Source organism: Castor canadensis, chromosome 1 (genome assembly GCF_047511655.1).
Source record: "Castor canadensis chromosome 1, mCasCan1.hap1v2, whole genome shotgun sequence".
Lineage (NCBI taxonomy): Eukaryota > Metazoa > Chordata > Mammalia > Rodentia > Castoridae > Castor > Castor canadensis.
The window spans coordinates 15,801,055-15,822,135 of record NC_133386.1 but is presented as its reverse complement, the minus strand read 5'-3'; the positions used below and the strand labels follow the sequence as shown (position 1 = coordinate 15,822,135).

The 21,081-nt window shown below is 42.2% G+C and overlaps 1 protein-coding gene across 1 annotated transcript; it reads left to right on the top strand.

Annotated features, from left to right (window-relative positions):
* Positions 1-213: 213 nt before the first annotated feature.
* Iyd (iodotyrosine deiodinase) lies at positions 214-20,856 on the top strand. The gene is made up of 5 exons (XM_074072339.1): positions 214-434; positions 8,036-8,227; positions 10,111-10,270; positions 13,404-13,560; positions 15,752-20,856. Exons 1-5 carry the CDS (start codon positions 242-244, stop codon positions 15,932-15,934), a joined length of 885 nt encoding a protein of 294 aa, XP_073928440.1. The 5' UTR covers positions 214-241; the 3' UTR covers positions 15,935-20,856.
* The last annotated feature ends 225 nt before the right edge of the window (positions 20,857-21,081 follow it).

Below are 21,081 nucleotides of genomic sequence, written 5' to 3'. Positions count from 1 at the left end.
CCTGATCATCCTATCTAAGACTATATCAATCAAGTGCACAATTTAACAAAAGAATGCACTGATGCACGTCCAAACCCACACTTATCCCAAACGCATGTGACCGTGGTCTTTGCTCCTCTGCAAAGTCCTCAGAGTTTGAGTCCTGCACTTTGCTCCGTCCTGGCCCGCCTCCCGCTTCCTGCTCCCAATCCCGGCATTCCCTGCTAGCTCCTGTCTCTGTTTATATACCAGTGTGGGAAGCATGCACATTCAGGATCAGACTCCAACCATGTTTTTCCTGACTCCGGTCTTGGTAGCTGTTGTCTGTGTTTTGATTGTGTGGATCTTTAAAAATGCTGACAGGAACGCCAACAGGAAGAAGGGGGAGGCTAGAGTTCACCCCTGGGTGGATGAAGACTTGAAAGACAGCACTGACCTCCACCAAGTGGAAGAAGGTAAAGACTGCTTTGGTGATAAGTGTAACTTTATGGCAGAGATTACGGAGGGAAAGTGACACAGGCCAATGTCATCATCAATCTGTAGTGGCAAACAAATCAGTGTGGCAAATCAGTTTGTGGGACCCCCATCTCAACAAATGAGCCTGGCATGGTGATAGGCACCTGCGATCTCAGCTATGTGGGAGGCATAGGTGGAAGGACTGAGGTCCAAGGCCAGCCCTGGAAAAATAATGTGAGACCTTAAGAAAAAATAACCTTAAGTTAAAGGGCTGGGAGTGTGGCTCAAGTGGTGGAGTGCCTGCCTAGCAAGCACAAGACCCTGAGTTCAAACCCCAGTGCTACCAAAAAAAAAGAAAAAGAACTTTGAAATGGACAAAATGCCATCTCTCTAGGAGTTTGCTCCTTTTTATTGTGTCAGGTCTGGTGGGTTAGAGACAAGTGTGGCCTTTGCCCTTAACTTCAGAATACCACACAAGGAAACAGAGACATGAACTTGTCAGAACTGGTTCTGAGATGTTTAAGACAGGGGTGGGGGCATGATGGGGCAGGTGGGAAAGTACAAAGCCAGCCTGGAGGATGACCAGGTGAATAGCAAGGATAGGAGACACGTCAGGCAGGAGGAGCAGAGAGAGCCTAAGCCAGAGACAATGCCTGGGAGATTCTGAAAAGCTAGGGGAGGGGCATGCATGAGGAAGGGTGAGAAAGGAAATGGGGGCTTAAGGGGGCAGGTTATGGTTGGTCTTAGAAAGAAGAGGGTATTGAGGAGGCAGCTGGGGAGGGAGGGATTCTGAAGTGACCACAAGTAATTTGTTTAAGAGTCTTTGTCTGAGCTGGGTGTGCAGGGTGGATTGGATTTGAAGGAGGTGTGATTCTCAGTGAGGCCCTGCACCCCCAAACAGAGAGTGCCGGGAAGTGAGTGTGTGTGCATGCACGCACTGAGTTGTCCTGGTCTCAGGACTGGGGTGGAGTGTCCTGTTGGTCTTCAGTGCTGGAAGCCAGCAGTAGTAATGTTGATGGTACCAAACAGAAGTCAAGCCAGTAGCCTCTTCCTCTCAGAGGCTGAAGTAAGTCCCACTCAGACCGCCACAGGGGATGTGACAACCTGATAAACCCATGAGCGGTGAAAAAGATCATAATTTGTCAATTCATTTAATACACCTAACTTTCCAAACGTCACGACTTCACCAGGCTACTCTAAACACACTTGGAACACTTAATAAGCCTATTGTGGGGCAAATCAGCTAACAAAAAGCCTATTTTACAATGAAATATTGAATATCTCATGCAATTTATTAAATACTATACTGAAAGTAAAGGCAGAATGATTGTATGCTTTTGCAAATTGTAAAGTGCAAAAATTGTAAGTCAAACCATCGTAAATTGGGGACCATTTGTACACGGTTGAAAAGCACTTTCACTACAAGGGTATACCTGTTCTAAGCTGTGTGATGACATATTCTGGTAAGGATGGCATGGAGGGTGCAGAGGATGGGTGTATCAGAGGAAAATGAAAGGAAGACACCCAGGCTTTGGTAATAAAATGGATTTGGGAGAAAAGGGAGGGATAGATTTGGAGGCTGGAATAGTTAGAATGATGCTGTCATTAATGGGCGTGTGGGGGAGGATCCCACTTCATCGAAGGTGTGCTGTATGTAAGATGATCGTGACATTAGATCAGGGATCCTGGTCACGGACACTAATCAGAGAGGCACCAGCAGGTGGTGATCCTTGGAACTTAGAGAACCAGAGAATCCACAAAGTGGGTGCAGTGAGATAGAAGGCTGAGCACAGAACTTGGGAACACCTATGGATAAGATGGAGCGCTGGACTACAGAAAAGCAGATGGCACAGGTGAGGATCAAAGATAACAACAATGAACCCTTGTGTAGCATTTACTGTAGCCCGTCAGTGCCACGGTTTAAGAGTGAATCAGTTGATCTTCATGCCAGTACAGTGAAGTAGGCATTGTTAATAACCCCAGTGCAGGTAAGGAAACTGAGACTCTAATATAGTAGGTAAGTCACCTGCACAAGAGGGCAGGAGCCAGAAAGTCTGGCTCCAGGGTCTAAGCACAGAGTTGTTTTGCTGGACAGCCTCTCTTACAGAAGAATGATCTAGAACAGGGGGAACAGGAAACAGTTTACAGTGGTTGCTCTTTCCTCTTTAGGGCCACACTCCTGCGTCCAGTCAGGAGTTCAGTGGTGGAGACCAGAAGAGGCTTTTGTTTTTGGTCACTGCCCTGCAGTTCCTCAAGCTGCTCCTGTTTGTGTGCAAGCTCATCTGGCTCCTGGCCTGGTCCCCATTCCCCAAACAGGATGGGACCTTCTCTCTCGGGAAAGACTGCAGGAACACGGGGTCCCACAGTGCTTGCTTGGAAGAGCCACTCAGGACAGTTGCATCCAGGTGTGATATGGACCATTTATTTGCCCTGGTCAAGGATAACAGCTGACACTGAGGAGGCTCAAGCAACCATCCCCTTCAATGTGCTAGATGAGGAGAGCCAACCTTAGACTTGGAAAGCTGCAGAAGCTGCTGAGTCGTGAATGTGGGCTGTCTGTAGCTTATGCAAATACTGAATGCATCTTGAGTTAATAACATACCCTTCTGACAGCTAAAGGAGCATTTAATGCATTTGCTCTTAAGCCACTTGCTAACTACAGACTTAAACATAAGTGGTGTGAAAGAATCTTTGGTGTAACAAGTCTTTATTGGCACATTTGATTCTTTATTGACACCTATGTTACTGCGATATTGATGACACCCACCATCTGCGTTTACTTTAGAACCAGTTGTAGAGAGCTGATAGCACCCCAACTTCCTTCTAACTGAGTGTAGTTTGGCCCCAAACTGCCAGAGAAGTTTTCTCACAAATAACTGTGAACTGACAGTGGTTCTGCTAACATTGAGGTTGGGTTTCTCATCTCAACTCAGTCCCTCTTTGGTGAGCACCTCCCTTTTCCACCAGTCTCCAGTTCTGATGGTCCTAGGAGTGCTGCATGTGGTATAGGTGTGGGGGAAGAGGATGCTTTGTCTGGATTTCCCCTGGAGCATGGCCCAGTCCCTCTGGCCCAGTCTTCCACCTTCTTGTTCTCTTCCCTGTGCTCCTGATGCTCATTCTCATCTTCATGTGACAGCTCCCAAATTTTCATCTGATCTGTGGGCTCCAACATTTGTTTTTATACCTGAAATCTCCACTCATGGGCATCTCCAATTCAACAGACTGGTGATTTCTACTGCTACTCTGTCTCCTGACCCCCTAAGTGGCTCAACCCCCAGCCTTCTTATCTCAGTAGATGACTCCATCTGCAATCCAGGCCCTGAAATCAGAAACCTTGGAGTGATCCTCGCCCAGATCCTTTCTTGCCCTCCCACATGAGAGCAAGTCTTACTATTTTTATCTCCAAGATGCTTTAGGACTCTGTTATTCTTTCTGCTTTCCTGATGGGCCAAGCTAACATTATCTTTCACCCAGTCTACAGCAACAGCCTCTGTACCATCTTCCCTTTTCACTCATCTCCCTCCAGTATACACTGTTAGAAGCATGTGTTAGAGATCACGTCACTCTTCTGCTTCCTCCCCATCTGTGGCTTTCTATGACACCTAGCTGAATCTGCAGTCTTACTAGGAGTATGTTTCATGGGCCCACATACTCTGGGTCTTCTCCACCCCCATCTAAGCCACTCTTTCCCTTGCCCAGTAAGACCTGGCCCTGTTTGGTTCCTTGCAGTTGCTCACACATGCCTGAAACACATCCTTCCCCATCTCCAGCCTCTGAAACAGACTTATTGCTCAGGCTTCACCTTGCTCACCATCCTCTCAGACCAAGCTTCTTGTCCTTCTACTGACCATTCCTCATATTCTCTGTCACTTTGTAGAGAATTGATCTTCATTACAGACTTGGTCATGGTTTGTAATTCTATCAGTACATATGCCCAGTAAATACCCAGTAAAAATCTTGTTCAACAAATTGTCTATTTCCACCTTCTAGGAAGGCTTCAGGAGATTTATTAAATGTAGCTTGTATTACACATATGCTGTATTTTGTGTTTTGCAAACATACTATTTTTTTATTATTATTATTCATATGTGCATACAAGGCTTGGGTCATTTCTCCCCCCTGCCCCCACCCCCTCCCTTACCACCCACTCCATCCCCTCCCTCTCCCCCCTACCCCCTCAATACCCAGCAGAAACTATTTTGCCCTTATTTCTAATTTTGTTGAAGAGAGAGTATAAGCCATAATAGGAAGGAACAAGTGTTTTTGCTGGTTGAGATAAGGATAGCCATACAGGGAGTTGACTCACATTAATTTCCTGAACGTGTTTGTTACCTTCTAGGTTAATTCTTTTTGATCTCACCTTTTCTCTAGTTCCTGGTCCCCTTTTCCTATTGGCCTCAGTTGCTTTTAAGGTATCTGCTTTAGTTTCTCTGCGTTAAGGGCAACAAATGCTAGCTAATTTTTTAGGTGTCTTACCTATCCTCACCCCTCCCTTGTGCGCTCTCACTTTTATCATGTGCTCAAAGTCCAATCCCATTGTTGTGTTTGCCCTTGATCTAATGTCCACATATGAGGGAGAACATACGATTTTTGGTCTTTTGGGCCAGGCTAACCTCACTCAGAATGATGTTCTCCAATTCCATCCATTTACCAGCGAATGATAACATTTCGTTCTTCTTCATGGCTGCATAAAATTCCATTGTGTATAGATACCACATTTTCTTAATCCATTCATCAGTGGTGGGGCATCTTGGCTGTTTCCATAACTTGGCTATTGTGAATAGTGCTGCAATAAACATGGGTGTGCAGGTGCCTCTGGAGTAACCTGTGTCACAGTCTTTTGGGTATATCCCCAAGAGTGGTATTGCTGGATCAAATGGTAGATCAATGTCTAGCTTTTTAAGTAGCCTCCAAATTTTTTTCCAGAGTGGTTGTACTAGTTTATATTCCCACCAACACTGTAAGAGGGTTCCTTTTTCCCCGCATCCTCGCCAACACCTGTTGTTGGTGGTGTTGCTGATGATGGCTATTCTAACAGGGGTGAGGTGGAATCTTAGCGTGGTTTTAATTTGCATTTCCTTTATTGCTAGAGATGGTGAGCATTTTTTCATGTGTTTTTTGGCCATTTGAATTTCTTCTTTTGAGAAAGTTCTGTTTAGTTCACTTGCCCATTTCTTTATTGGTTCATTAGTTTTGGGAGAATTTAATTTTTTAAGTTCCCTATATATTCTGGTTATCAGTCCTTTGTCTGATGTGTAGCTGGCAAATATTTTCTCCCACTCTGTGGATGTTCTCTTCAGTTTAGAGACCATTTCTTTTGATGAGCATAAGCTTTTTAGCTTTATGAGGTCCCATTTATCTATGCTATCTCTTAGTTGCTGTGCTGCTGGGGTTCCGTTGAGAAAGTTCTTACCTATACCTACTAACTCCAGAGGATTTCCTACTCTTTCCTGTATCAACTTTAGAGTTTGTGGTCTGATATTAAGACCCTTGATCCATTTTGAGTTAATCTTGGTATAGGGTGATATACATGGATCTAGTTTCAGTTTTTTGCAGACTGCTAACCAGTTTTCCAGGCAGTTTTTGTTAAGAGGCTGCTATTTCTCCATCGTATATTTTTAGCTCCTTTGTCAAAGACAAGTTGGTTATAGTTGTGTGGCTTCATATCTGGGTCCTCTATTCTGTTCCACTGGTCTTCATGTCTGTTTTTGTGCCAGTACCATGCTGTTTTTATTGTTATTGCTTTGTAATATAGTTTGAAGTCAGGTATTGTGATACCTCCTGTATTGTTCTTTTGACTGAGTATTGCCTTGGCTATTCGTGGCCTCTTGTGTTTCCATATAAATTTAACGGTAGATTTTTCAATCACTTTAATGAATACAAACATACTATTGTTGCACTAATTTTTTTCTTAAGCTACACAGCGATTCTGATTCCTCTGAATTATGATTCTCCCATCAAAAATGCCAGCACGGCCAATAGCTGCTAAAAATCATTGCTGTTGACATGTTCTGAGCAGAGGTAGAAGGGAGAAAGTCACCCTGTCCCACTAGTAGATGGCCAACTCTAGGACTTGGCTCACATTTTCATGTTTTGTTCTCTTGTAGCCAATGCTTATATAACCCATGTGTCAGCTGAGCTTACCTTATTTACAAAAAACAAAACTAAAAATAAATGTTAGAAAAAGGCTGAATCCTCAATCCCATCTACTTTGAGGAGGCTGATGCTCTCTCAGGGATGTCTGAGAATTTCTAGAGAACTAAGTGGACAGGGCCTTTTCTGATTCTGAGGTCCAGTCCCATGGACTCTTGTTTCCTTCCAAGTGATTTCTTCTTCCTCATATGAATTTACCTGTGCAAAGCAGCCTTTTTCTTTTTCAGTGATTTCTCCATTTCCCAGCTACTCACAAAGCATGTTAGCATTTGGAGCAGCCCCTTCTTCTAAAGGTCTCTTCAGACCTTCCCTTTGGGCAGTCTCCTACAGCAGTAACTACTATTTTGAATTTCATGGTCTTCTATATATTGGACATTCTCTCTCTGGTATTTTTTTCTTGTTCTTTCATGTTTTTCATCTTTTGCCCTCTACCTACCCCATTCTAGATATTTTCCCTTGACTTCTCTCCCAGATCATTAAGTGTTCTTTAGGTAGTTTAACCTGTTAATAACTCTTTCCATCAAGCTTTAATTCTATTATTTTTCAGTCCTAGAAGTTCTATTTTTCATATTTTCTATGTCTTCTTTTATTCTTTCTTGCACTCTAGAGATTGAAGTAAAATAAGCTTGTCCTTTCCTCTCTCTAAACATAGTTGTTTTACCCTCTGAGTCTGATAATTCCAATATTTGGAGTATTAAGGTATCTGGATTTATTTTTAAAATTGACTCTGCTAATTCTTTCCTCAAGATGTTGTGTTTCTTTATGAGCTTGGTTGTCTTGGGGTGCCAGCTTATGACATTTCCCATTGTGTGTGGGGCCTGGGCTTTGATTTTGGTTGCCCTCGATACCTGAAGATACAGAAATAGAAATTCAAATGTATAGGGATTAGCAAAATGTAATCAGAGATGTGGTTCTGTGCCTACTTACCTCTGTAGGTTTGTGTTTTCCCTTTGGCTGTGGCCTTGGAATTTCTTACTATGTTGCTAGCTCAATGATTTTAGAAAGGACTTTTTAAAACACCTTATTTTGTGATCTGAGTGATTTTAAGCTGATGGGAGTTTGTTTCAAATAACCTAGTCCATCATTAACAGAAATTGAATTCCCTATCTTTTTGTAGGTAAAAAATTCCTTTTTCTCCATGTATAATAAGTCTAGAATTTGAAGGTAGTAAATGTTAGTGGTCAGGATTCTGTAGACCTATTCTTTTTCTTCTCTTCTTTTCTCTTCTCATCTCTTATCTTCCCTTCTCTTCTCTTCCCTCTTCTTCTCTTCTCTCCTCTTCTCCCCTCCCCCCTTCCCCTCTTCTCTCCTTTTCTCCTCTACTCCTCTTTTCTTGAATTTACATGACCTTACAGACTTTTTTGAGAACTTTATTTCCTTCTGACCAGTGGCCCCTTATGACCAACAAAGGTCAATGAGTTTTCCCCTCTTCTTGTCTCATTTTCAGATGCTGATAAATGGCAAGAGTCAGAGGAAAGCATTGAGCACATCCCATTCTCCCACACCCGGTATCCTGAGATGGAGATGGCTAAGAGGTCTCAGGAATTTTATGAACTCCTCAACAAGCGACGTTCAGTCAGGTTCATAAGTAATGAGCAAGTCCCAGTGGAAGTCATTGACAATGTCATCAAAGCAGCAGGTTTGTAATTGTATACTGGGTCTTTGAGACTGTCAGCTGCCTTGTTTGTGTGGCAGTATTGTAACAATATTGAAGTTCAAAATGTGAACGAAGTCTAGAGTGCTGTATTTATCTGTAAGTCTTACCCAGTGTTCAGTGACTGCCAGAAACATAATGATTTCAACTTTCTACATTTTGACTATTGTAAACTTTTTGGAAGCAAATGTGACAACAGTTTAAAACTTGGCAATCATTCATTTTTGTGAACTTTTACTTAAAATTAAGATTTCTGAACATACAAATATACACTGGAAGAGAACATCTCCTTTTCTTTCCTTCCCCTTAAAACACCACACCCTCTCTATCTCATTAGCACATTTGTCTTGGTGGCAGTAAACTTCTTATATTACACACCATGATGCTCAGTACAGTATTCTAATGAGCTAGCAAGTTTACTCATGTGACTTTTCAAAGCAAACCAAAGTAAGATAGACTCATTTTAATGTACATTAATATCTCCATAGAGGGACAAAATCAGAGTTACAGAGAAAAGGAGAAGGTGTAAGAGAAAGTCTCCTATTTGAGAGTTTCCTTTGATTGGAGTCTTGTTCCATTTAAGTTCACATTTAACTTTATTTGTAGAAATTATTGTATGTGCATTGTAAGCCCACTATCTAATATACAAGAAACCAAGATTAAAATATTTTGCTTCAGTTAAGAATACAAATACACAACTATGCTGCATCCTTTATGCAACTAGCTCCAATTACTAACTCCCTCTTTCTTCATCTATATCAGCATATGCATATGTGTGTATACATAGGAAGTTAAGGTAAATTTGGCATAACTGAGAATATTAGAGAGAAATATACTTCTTACATTTAGAAATGCAAATATTAGTTAATAAATAATATGGGTAAAAAGTTAAGTGGGATCACTCTGGAAAAAATTAGGCCTACTATTTTGACTTGTATTTTACAATTAACCATGACTTCAAGAGCTGGGAATGGTGTGTAGTAGGCAAGAACCCCACCAAAAGTCCACAGGTCTCACTCGCTCTCTAGGCAGAGCTTATTTCATTGAGTACTTACCTGGAAGGAAGAAATTGTTGCTTCTGAAATATCCCACTTGTGGGTCACTGTTGTCCATCCTTGGGAACAGCGGGCTATCTAAGACTGAGGGGTGACACCCAGGTCAGAAACTTGCTCCTAATCCCTAAGTGGAATCTCAAAGAAATTTAAGCCCCTTGGACAAGGGTGGTACACCATGAAGCTTTGTTCTTGGACAAAATACTGGGACAGTTCTGGGACACTGGAGTTGACTAGGAGTGGACCAAGGGTTCCCGAAGCCCATGGGAGCAGAAAGACACACTGTTGTGTATACTGAGCACTCAGGACCAGGAGGGTCTCATCCCTGTGTGTCCCTAACCAGACTACAAACCCTACAGTGCCTCATCCAGAGCTTTAATCAAGGAAATGATTAATGATTAATGATCAAGGTTTACACATCATTTCACCATTGACATTATATCATTTCCATTAAGCTTCGTGACTTCATACTTTTTTCAAGAACATCAAAATGAATGGCAATTTGGAGAAGCTGGGCTCTCAGAACTTCCCTCTGTGTTTCCTTAGTGGCCATGATACAGTTTCTTAAGCATGCCATGTCCCCCATGATTTAGCAGCAGGGCTAAGTTCCCACAGTCCTGGCATGCCTGGCCTTGGTCTTAGTTAGGTGGTTGGGAGACCCCCAAAGTGAAACTGAATGGAACAGAGTCTGCAGTAGCACAGAGCCCACTTGCCAGATAATCTAGCTTCATTTTGAGCAAGGTCAACACACTAAGCTCTTAAAGTCTCTCGCTTCCCTGCAGTTTTAATTTCTGATTTTAATTTGATGGCTGATAGGGACAGCCCCAAGCGGGGCCCACACAGAGCCCTGGACCTTTGTGGTTGTAAAGAACCCAGACATGAAGCATAAGATCCGAGAGATCATCGAAGAAGAAGAAGAAATAAACTACAGGAAAAGAATGGGACACCGGTGGGTCACAGACCTGAAGAAACTGAGGTACAAAGTTGGTGGAATTAAGGATGTTCACTTTGCCTTCTTAAAATGAAACAACTATCACTGTAGTTTCCTGGTTTTGTGGGTTTAATATCTTATTTTATTTTTGATTGACATGTATTAATTGTACATACTAACATGGTTCAGTGTGACATTCCAACATGTGCTTACAGCATGCGTTGATCAAATGCCACCCTGCCCTCCTCCTGCCCCTGTTGGTTTTTGGTTTTTTTTTTTTTTTTTTTTCAGTGTTAAAAAGTCTGATTCTGGCTCTGAGAGAGAATTATGGGAATTTTGTCAGGCCTCGCCTCTGTTGTAGGCTCTGATGCAAATAATTTCCTCTTAAGACATTGAGGAACTACTTAGCTTTTCACCCATCTGGAATATAATATTGTGAAATATTTTTCAAGATCTTGAGTGAAGCAACTTGCATTTTGCTAAAGTGATCGAATTTGCAACTGATTTTACTAAGAGGCCTTTAGTTACGGGCACGTTTAGCACAAGTATAGTATCTGTTAGGCTTCGGTCATAGTGGGCTCCATTACCTCTAAGAAAGAAGTGGAGTGGAATTCAGTGTAACTAGAGGGATGGTGGATGTCAGAATCTCACAAGGCACTACAATAAGGGCAGCTCAAGTTCTCAGCTCTAATCCCTCTGTCTCTCAGCTCTGGGCCTTTCATGGCCAGCTCAAGCACCTATCATCTAACACCCCATGGGAATATGAGCCTTAGAAAGGATGATGGGATCCCAATCTTGGGGACATGGTGGGGCTTCTTGCCCAAGAGTTAGAGTGGGGGTCAAGAGAGATGGGCCTCTTGGCTCTTTTCCTGCTTCATTTGTTGTCTCCAGAGGACAATTTTCTCCTGAGATATTTGAACTATTAGAACTGATGTCTATGGCATTGTAACTCATTGCTGTGCTCTAGGACATGTTTGAGATATTAATATCAAAAGCATAAATCTTATTGCATATTCACAGGAAGAAATGGGTAGGTAAAAGTCAAGTTGAGTTCCATACTGGGAGAGATATGGGACTCCAGATGTGCACACCTCTAAAATACTTAGCTTAGTGTTCATTTAATCTCTGAAAATACGTTGTTTCCCCTGCATGTATATTTTGTATGTTTTTACAATTATTTTTAATAACAGAATCAGAATTTAAAATCATGAAACTAGTGATACAGAATACAAGTTCATGTAATAGAGCGCAGAGTGGGGACACACAGTATCTCAGCAGTGTGCAGCTCGCCAGGGGCAGCGCAGCTCTTGGACGCCTTGGAGAACAGCTTTCTGCTCTGCTGGGGGGTGGGGAGGGCCTGATGGCACAGTCAGTGAACGTGTTCCAGAGGTATTGGTGACTACTGGAAATCAGCAGGAAAGTGAGTCAGCAAAGTGGATTACAAGTGATCCGTCCATACTCATGTTCCTGTGACTTAAAAGTCTGAAGTTTGTATTAGTAAAAGCTACTTTATGTGTTTTTAGTTATTTCATGCTCACTATAGCCATATGAGGTGGGGAACAATAGTACATTTTACATTTGGGAAAACAGCATGGAGAGGTTAAGAAGCTTGCTCAACTCAGCAAAGCTGGTCTGGCTCCAGAGTTGATCTTCTAAACCAGTAATGTTCTCTTTGTAAGGAGAAAAGAATCAATACCAGTCAAATGGAACTAAGCCTGTTGAAGTATGATTAAAGCGGCTTTGAAAGTATGACCTATAGCTATTAACAGTGTAAGAACTGTAGAAAAATATGCATGTGGATTTAGTGTTTTAAGGCAGTGAAGCATAACATGCTAAAATGAATAGTACCCATCTCTTGCTAATGACACAAATCTCAATATATTGCATTACATGACTATATTGTATTGTATCACTCCTTAAAATGTGTTCTAGAATGAAACTCCTGCCAAAACATATGGGACAAGTCAGCGCAATCAAGAAAGATACTTTCTGAAGTGTAAAACAAAACCTCCAGTTTCTCATTTGTACTTCACATGAATGATCTCTTGTTCCCACTAAAGTTCATTTCTTCCATAGCTGAACTAACAGAATTTCCACCAGCCTACCTGTAATTTCAGTTAAACCTCTCTGTCATCAATGACTTCTCCCATGCTTGCTCCTGTCCTGGTTCCACCAACTCTAGCCCCTCCCCCCCCACCCCCCACCCCCACCCCTGACCAAGTTCTCTTGAGCCTGATTCTTCCTTCAGTACCCTCCTGCCTGGACCGTTGCCATGGTCCCCTGACTGGTTCCCCTTCCTCTGGGATGATTTGTTGGAACTTCAAAATCTTCTTGGTAATAGCACTGTCACTCACAACAACCCACTTCTTTCTGAGACAGATCTGATCATGTGGTGTGTCTGCTTAGAAGCCTGTGACAACTTTCTAACACTTCCCAAATGAAGGCCAGGCCCCTGCAAAATCCTCATGGGGCCTACCATTCTGCCACCTGCCAGTCTTCTGGGAACTCCCTGGCCTGCCATGCATTCTCCTTCCTGCCTTTGCTTTCTCTCATCTCTTCACTACTCTGGGATGTGCTCCCCCAACTCCCTTTTCTACCTTTCTTTCAGAGCCAACTTGAGACTACTTCTGTAGACTTTTTACTAATCATCTCGTTTTGTTTTTTTGTTTGCATTTTTTTTTTTTTGAGACAGATTTTCCCTGTGTAATCTAGCCTAGTCTCAAACTTGATACGCAGCCCAGGCTGGTCTTGAACTCTCCATCCTTCAGCCTCAGCCTCCCAAGCACTGTAATTACAGGTGTTCAGTTTCTCTCAATCTTTTTAAAAATTACATTTCAGTTTTTGGAAGCCTCTTCATGTACTTGGTTTCTGTTTCTTTAGTGGGACTTACCACGCTTCATTTTGGTGAATATTGGCTTAGTGATCTCTAGCTTATGGGGCCCACTTTGTATCTTTTAGCATTTCATAGGTTTTTGCCATACTGGGCACTTACTAATGCATTGAATTCGATGACCTTGGACAGAAAAAGATGAGTATGACAAAACCCAGAAATTCTCTTTTTCAATTTAAATATAAGACAAGTAAATGTGTTTTTATTTTTTGTCATAAATAAGCTAAGGTAGTCAAAAGAAAGCAAAAAGTAAGAACGAGTATTCTCTTGACTCTCTTCCCTTCTCAGAACCAACTGGGTTAAAGAATACCTGGACACTGCCCCTGTTTTGATTCTCATTTTCAAACAAGTACATGGTTTTGCCGCAAATGGCGAGAAAAAGGTCCACTACTACAATGAGATCAGTGTTTCCATCGCGTGTGGCATCCTGCTGGCTGCTCTGCAGGTATGTTGTTCTCCCACAGCCCCAAGGGAGACAAGTGAGACATGGGTGGGAGGTGGGGGGGGAGAGTGCAAAGGGTGGCCTTATCAGAACATTTCAGCTGAGTTTCCAATTCAGGGTCACTTGGAAGTTGTTTATCTAAAGTCAAATTTCTAAGCAAGGTAAATCCAGGCGGAAACTGACCCCGTACACCTGGATTTAGGGGTGTGGCGGTTTAGCAAGTTGAAATTCTTCCTGAACTTGTAACATCATGTCAGGGTTAGAATAGTGTCCTTGTGTTTGCTGTCTTCTGTAACAACATGTAGCTTAAGGGTTGTGGCAGACTCACATGAAGAATTTCCGAGCCTGAGAGCCACAGAGTCTAACCTCCTGGGTGGCTATTGCCCTTGCTGTCTGAGTGGATGGGGTGACTAAAAGCTGTAAGGAGGCTCTCACAGGGGTCTTTTCTTGAGAAGCTGAGTTTACATGGTATTGCATCAGAAGATACCATGGATAAGGCATCTCATGAACTGTATGTACATTTTGGTGGGGACTGGGGTCCAGGGAAGGGATAGAGGCCTGGTAAACACATAAAATAAACCAAGCAAACAATATTATAAGAGTAAATGACCCTACTTTCAAGGGATTAAAATCAATTCCAAAAAATATTAACTTTTTTCACTATCTCAAAGAAAAATTTGGATGCTAACTCCTTATTCTCTGTTGTCATTGTTACCCAAAGGGAAGCACGCTTTTAGACTACTTGAAACATTGTCTGAAGGAGCTGGCCTTTGCCAGCTCCTGAAGCTGTAGATAGAGGAATAAACTGGCACCCTGTGCAGCATCAGGCCACAGGTGCTGTGGCTGATTTGGGGCCTGGAGGAAGCAGTGTGAGCCTGGAGTGAGCCTTGCCCTTTCCTGCAAGGTTCTTTGCTGCTTTCCTGTTGAGTTTGCTGCCCTCTAGCTTCTCATCAGTCATAGTTCTAAGGGAGACCAGGATTAGGAGGGAAAAGAGAGAAATCTTCATGGAGCCCCATCCCAGCCCAATCACCTGGCCCAGTGAGCTCGACATGCAGGAAGCATAGAGAGACAGCTCCAAAACTTGGCTCAAGCTGCAAGGTGGAAATATGGTTGAGAAAGCATAGGTGGTGGAGGGAGCAGCTGAGGAACTGTACAGAAACGACTCATTGCTTTTACTTAGAACTTATTATTTGGGATGGGGTCCATTCTTCTCCCTCAGCATCCCCCTGGGTCCCGTCACTGGACCTGAGCGTTTTCACTAGGGGTATTCGCTACTTCCACTGCTGGCTGTGTGGTCATAGGGCCTCCTTGTGCCTGTTGTTGTTTAGAATATAATGTGTAAACCTTTATTAATATATTACATACCAAGATCTAGCAGTCAGTCTACAATTTTAAAGTAATGAATATAATGATATTTTAGGATCTCTATAAAAATTATAAAGTGATATGAAAATACCTGTTTTTTTTTTTTTTTGGTGGTACTGAGGTTTGAACTCAGGACCTAACACTCTTACACTTGCTGAGCAGGTTCTCTACCACCTGAGCCAGAGCTGTAGTACAATACTTGTGAATTTTATTGTTGACAAAAATCATGGATATTTTTAACACTACCATGATTTGTTGTTTATTCAAAATTGAATAAGCTACTAAATTTCACTTAGAGGTTAGTGAATATAAAGATGCAGTCATAAAGAGACCATATCAAGTCACTCCAGGTCCTTTTACATTTATGGGCTCAAATACTAATATTAAAGATATTGATAACAAACAATCCTCAGATAACTGAAATCTAGGAAATAATATATAACAGGAAAATTAGAGTAGAAGTAGGACTAGGACACTGCTATGGCAGACTGCTATTTTCATTATGGTCAAGTGCAGGATATAGACTGACCCCCTAACTAAAAGGAACTCCAGGTGGTTTTGTCGTTCCTTTGGTATAATTGAATTTCTCAAATTTCTTTCCATAAAGTAACCAATCCCACTGCTCAAGCATCATTGAAAAATAAGGCTAGCATTTTTCTTCCTCTATGCGTGCAACTACATGGTTGAAAAAAAAAGACAGGAGGTAGGGAGGGCAAGGGAAATGATGAGATGAGTAGGTGTAGTAGAGATGACAATGTCCCCAGGCTGGAAGCACAGCTATGATTATGTATCTGAGTTTCAAATGTACCTCTTTCCTCTCCTGTTTTAGAATGTAGGGTTGGTGACAGTCACTACCACTCCTCTCAACTGTGGCCCTCGTCTGAGGGTGCTCCTGGGTCGTCCCCCACATGAAAAACTGCTGGTGCTGCTCCCCGTGGGATATCCCAGCAAAGAGGCCACAGTGCCCAAGCTCAAACGGAAAGGTCTGGACCAAATCATGGTGACGGTGTAGACGGAGCCCAGCTGGGAGATGCACAGACAACCCCAGCTCCTCTCTCTTGGGCACGCCTGCTGCTCTTGAGTCTTTCAGGGGTCAAGTCTCTCCATGCTGGCTCCCAGGGGAGGCCACAATGTGTCAAGACACCTTTCTACACTCTCCAGTCTTTGAGACCAATAGCCCTATTTTGATGAACTGTGTGATCAGGGAAACACAAGGCAAGAAATCAACAAGCATCTACACTTCAGTGTCTAATCCACTTTGGAAATGTATTAATTTTTTGCTAAGAGTATGCCCCAGACTTTAAAATTTCAAACTATTCTAGAAAATCATTGGTGACTTTTTCTTTTACCTTTTAAAAACTCATATAGAGAAAAAACATGTATTTTTCATGTGATGTTGTCTCAAGAACCCACCTACATAATGACCTTGAACTTAAATTTGGACTAACCATCTGCCCTCTGATTTCTGGTGGCTTCTAGACAAAGAATGTGCTTTTGAGATGTACTCTTTTACTGAACTTCATGAATAATCTGCCGGTTTTGAACATGTGGCCATGAGAGTAATTAAAATGTGCACTCACAGGACAGCAGGGTTGCCTGTGTAGTGAGGGTCTCACTGGCAATCATCTGAGACGGTAAATGATGAGTTGTATTTTCCAGTGATTGTTGTGCTCTCACCAGCTCATGGAAGCTGATGGTTAAATAGTCTAGAATTTTTCAGTTAATTATTAAACTATTCAAAGCTTGAAATTGCCCTTGGTGGGAGCGTTTATACCATAGCAATGGGGAGCACTACACTTTGGGGGCTTGCATTCTTTTTCTTAAAGACATTGCTTACCATACACAGCACTTCTTTCCTACTGGACCCCAGGAAACACACTTATCACTTCTTTTCCAGATGACAGTAAAGCTGTTTGGGACTGCCAGGGTCACAAGTGCCCCATCAGGGATGCCAGACCTAGTTTTTCCCTGTCACCACCTGTCTGCCTTCCCAGATACCTTGTGTACACACGCTGGCTTTTATAACTGAGGCAATTCTCCATTCAGTAACTCTACTCACCTTTTTATCCCCATCTACTATTCCTTTTCTCTATTTTTTCACTCAGTTGCCTTGAGAAAATCCCCTCTTGTCATTTTTCATTCCATTTGTGAGTTACACAAAGAAAGAAAAGTCCTCTGTATCATTGGAGACACCCCTGGGTCAGACCAAGGGAAGGCATTTCTTTGCTTCAGTCTTTGAAGTCCTTTAAAATGCTTGGAATTCCCTTTTGGAATCTCCAAAATCTTCCATCCCTAGCCTTATTTTATTCTGAGCATGCTTTCTACAAGTCTACACATTTGAACAAACACAACCTTTTTCTCTTTCTTTCTTTCTTTCTTCTTGGCAGTACTGGGGTTTGAACTCAGGGCACACACTTGCTAGGCAAGCGCTCTACCATCTGAGTCACCCCACCAGCTACATTTTATTTCTACTCTTTTAAAAACATGAATACTGTGATACGTATTTGTGCCCTGCACTTTTTGAAACGAGCTTTATTTTAACTGTACTGTGATTTCATGGACTGGAATGGGAGCCTAACATGGTATGCCATGTTTTACAGGAAAAAGACACTCTGGGTTTTGATATAAGAATAATAAACATTTGGTGTCATCACAGCATAAAGAAATCAAAGTTATAGCTATAAATCTTTCTTCTGTTTTTTACATCTAGAAATTAACTGAGCCCAGGGAATTCTCTGGTAGTGTCTTAGACCCCCTATGGAGAGGGCAAGGGGCAGAAGAGAATCTGATCTCCCTCATAGGGGCCTGACCAGTCTCAAAGGAGGAGAGTGGGGCATGGGGAGGAGAAGGAATCTGGCTCGTGAGATGGTTGTTTCAGTGCAGAGCCAGAGAGGAAGGACAAAGTCAAGGCTGCCCTGTGAGTTCGGGGCCCTCAAGCAAACTGTCATAAAGATCTGGTTACCTTTAGCTATACTCAGAAGCATGGCCGTGATTTTTCCTGGATGCTGAACAAAGGCAAAGGGCACAGATTTTGGAGGGGCTGTGGCAGGACTTTGGGGATGGGATTGATAGTAATTCCAAGTGGAGACAGCACAGACACACCTGGATGCAGTTTCTCTTCTGGTGCCCACCAGCTGGGAGGTCAGGAAAAACTGAAGCTTTCTGAGTCTTGTTTTGTGAATCCGTAAAGTGAAGATAAACATGGCAGTGACTTCAAGGCTCTTTTGGTGGCTCAGTTCAATGACTCACCCATAGTCCTTGCATAAGGTAGGTGACACTTGCTCACCCTAGATTACTTTCGCCAAGATGAAGGTAGCTCTGGACTTTGGAGTCATTCAACCTGGCTTTTTGTTCCTACCTGACAGATATCTCAAGGATGCCCCAAAAGCCTACCTTAAAAATGACTACCGCAAAAAAGGGCTGGCAGAATGATGCAAATAGTAGAGCGCCTGCCTAGCAAGAATGAAGCCCTGAGTTCAAACCCCAGTGCCGCATTTAAAAAAAAAAATTACCATAGAAAGCTCCACCCTCTCCTCAACTGAGTAATAATGTCTTTGCGCACCTTTTCTGTTAGGATAACTGGCAGTCAGTGCCTCCCGTCGGGATGTGTTAGGAAGTAGTGGTGTCACTTATGTCGTATGCTGAGAAACCTAAGACTAGAAACCAACCAGGCCTCTACACCAAACAGGCTGGAGGACGAGGAAATTGAGATGGTGGCATGATCAGAAGCTTGGCCATTCTGCAAGAAACAGGCTTGGACTCTTCAAGGAGCCAGTGCCATGAGGGAAAATACAAGGGGACTGTCCTATCCTTGTCCTCAAAGTGGATCAATAGCATCTGTCACTGGGAGCTTGTCAGACTCTGACTCAGACCCCACTGGGAGCTTTGGAGTCAGGATCTGCATTTGAAGAAGATTCCAGGTGACTCATGTGCATTTAAGAATGAGCATCTGTTCCAGATAACCAGAGATAAGAATCCACAGCAATGTGTAAACTTTGACTGGATTTTGATTTAGAAAAAAGTAAGTAGATATCAAAGTGAGTGATACACACTAAAGTACTCAAGAACGAGCACTAGCTGTCCAGCTGAGTTCAAAGAAAAAGAAGGTGTTATGTGGATACATGTGTTCAGAGCAAGAGAGTGAGCGAGCACTACAGTAAAATGTTAGGTAGGACATTTATTGTTTTTATTACACTCTTATTTTAATTGAAACTTCCATTTCAGAGGTACCGGGTACAGTCCCTATTTCCACTTTCAATTTGCTCCTCCCTGTAAAACGAAGAGTGATTAATCAGTAAAATTTGGTGGTGGTAGGGGAGGAGTTGAATGGTAATTGCACATACTCAAACCCCAACAAAGTGTGTGGCATGTTAAGTCAAATTACGAATTGGGGGTTAATCACATTAGAAAGATGGTTTGCCAGTTGACTTCTCTAAAGATTGGATTTTCTGAAGAGTATTCAAAATGCTAGCATATTTCAAAAATATTTTATAAACATCTTTTATCTGTAAAACATATTTTATAAACACATTTATAGCTGTAAGAAAAACGGAGTTGTTAGTGGATGTCTTGTCTGAGAGGCACAAGAAATAGAATTGTTATTTTGCCAGGTATCAGTAGATACCTGTGAAATGGGAACAACAGTTATTTATGATCTTTGATCCACACATAAGAACAAATCCAGCTCTGCTGCTGGTGCTGCCTCCTCCCCCCACTAAAAACAAACAAGTGTAGCAAACAGGAGGATGCATCTGAGGTTGGGACCATGTCAAAACCCCATTTGGGTAGCCTTAGCTTACATAGGGGGCGGGGGGGGGGGCGGTGTCCTGGGCAGCTTGAGGGAGAACAGTGCCCAAAGCAGAATCTGCCAAGTTAAACTCAGTGATTCTGATGGAATGTGAAACGTTACAGTCCTGTTTGGGGGAATTCCTAAAAAGTCACAAGGAAGGGGAATAGCACGTGTTATCACCATGACTGGAGGATCATGGCTCTGTGAAATGTTTTGGGTTAAATGCGGTGGTATTTAGTGCGTCTTTGGAGGAAGGTGAAAGTATGCCAGCAGTGTCTGCTGTACCGAAGAAACAAAGAAGCCAGCAAAGAAATAAAGCTGATCTAGATGGGGACCCAACTCCAGTAGGTAACTGGAAGGAGGGTTCTAAAATCACATCCCTCTGAAGGGTGCCTGCTGGGAACCTCCTGTTGTCATAGCAACCGCAGGCAAAGCTAAGGGTCCTCAGTCCCCAGTGTCAGAATACTGATCCTGGCTCCTACCCATCCCAACACATCTGAGACGTCCACCACGTTGTGTTCAAGAGTTGCTGACCCAGTAACTCTGAATCCCCGGAGGTAGTAAATCTGTTCCCTGTTGAGTGGCTTTCCAAGTCTGGAGATAATTAGAATTCAATATAAAGATGATGCAATAAATTGAATCCATAACATTATACTTTCATGTTAAGTTTAGGAGTAGTCTTGTGTATGTTCCTTATTTAAGTGATTTAAATAAGCTATGATTCCGATTTATAATGGGAAATTGATTGTAGATTTGTGGTTTTGGTTGAAAGGTATATGAAAATTTGACTCACCTCATTAGCAACATTAGAACAGATTTGCTATTGTTATTACTTTAATTCGTCAGTTAGTAAAGCAGTATAAAATACATGTGGTAACACACACCTGTAATCCCAGCTACTTGGGATGCTGAGGCAGGAGGATTCTTGAGTTCTGGTCAACATAGTGAGGCCCTATCTCAAAAGCAAATAAATAAACAATAAGTATATGAAAATGACTTCACAAGTGATTGTAAACCTGTCATGTTAATTATTGGAAATGATAAAATCAAATCAAATATGATAGATTCATACAGGGAGTTTGAAATATTTGAGAAAATTTAATAAATAAAGCTTATAAATGAGACTGATGAGATAAGGGAATTTTGCTTGTTCAACCTGAGTAATGAAGCATTCTTCAAAACTCCTCTTTCTGAAAGAGATTTTTATTTTATTTAAATTTTCTAGCTACATAAAAAGAATGAAGTGTGCATATCCACTGGGCCCGGCTTCCCAGCACTGTTGCATTGGGGATTAAGTTTCCAGCTCTTGCTTTTTGGGGGGCACATTCCAGCCACAGGAAGGTCAGAATGCTTTTGGCAGATGGTAACAA

Bases quoted from the DNA above. Each gene is read 5' to 3' on its own strand.
- Iyd (XM_074072339.1), top strand. From the start codon at position 242: ATGCACATTCAGGATCAGACTCCAACCATGTTTTTCCTGACTCCGGTC. The intron at 8,228-10,110 runs GTTTGTAATTGT...GATGGCTGATAG, and splicing joins CAATGTCATCAAAGCAGCAG to GGACAGCCCCAAGCGGGGCC. The intron at 10,271-13,403 runs GTACAAAGTTGG...TTCCCTTCTCAG, and splicing joins ACAGACCTGAAGAAACTGAG to AACCAACTGGGTTAAAGAAT.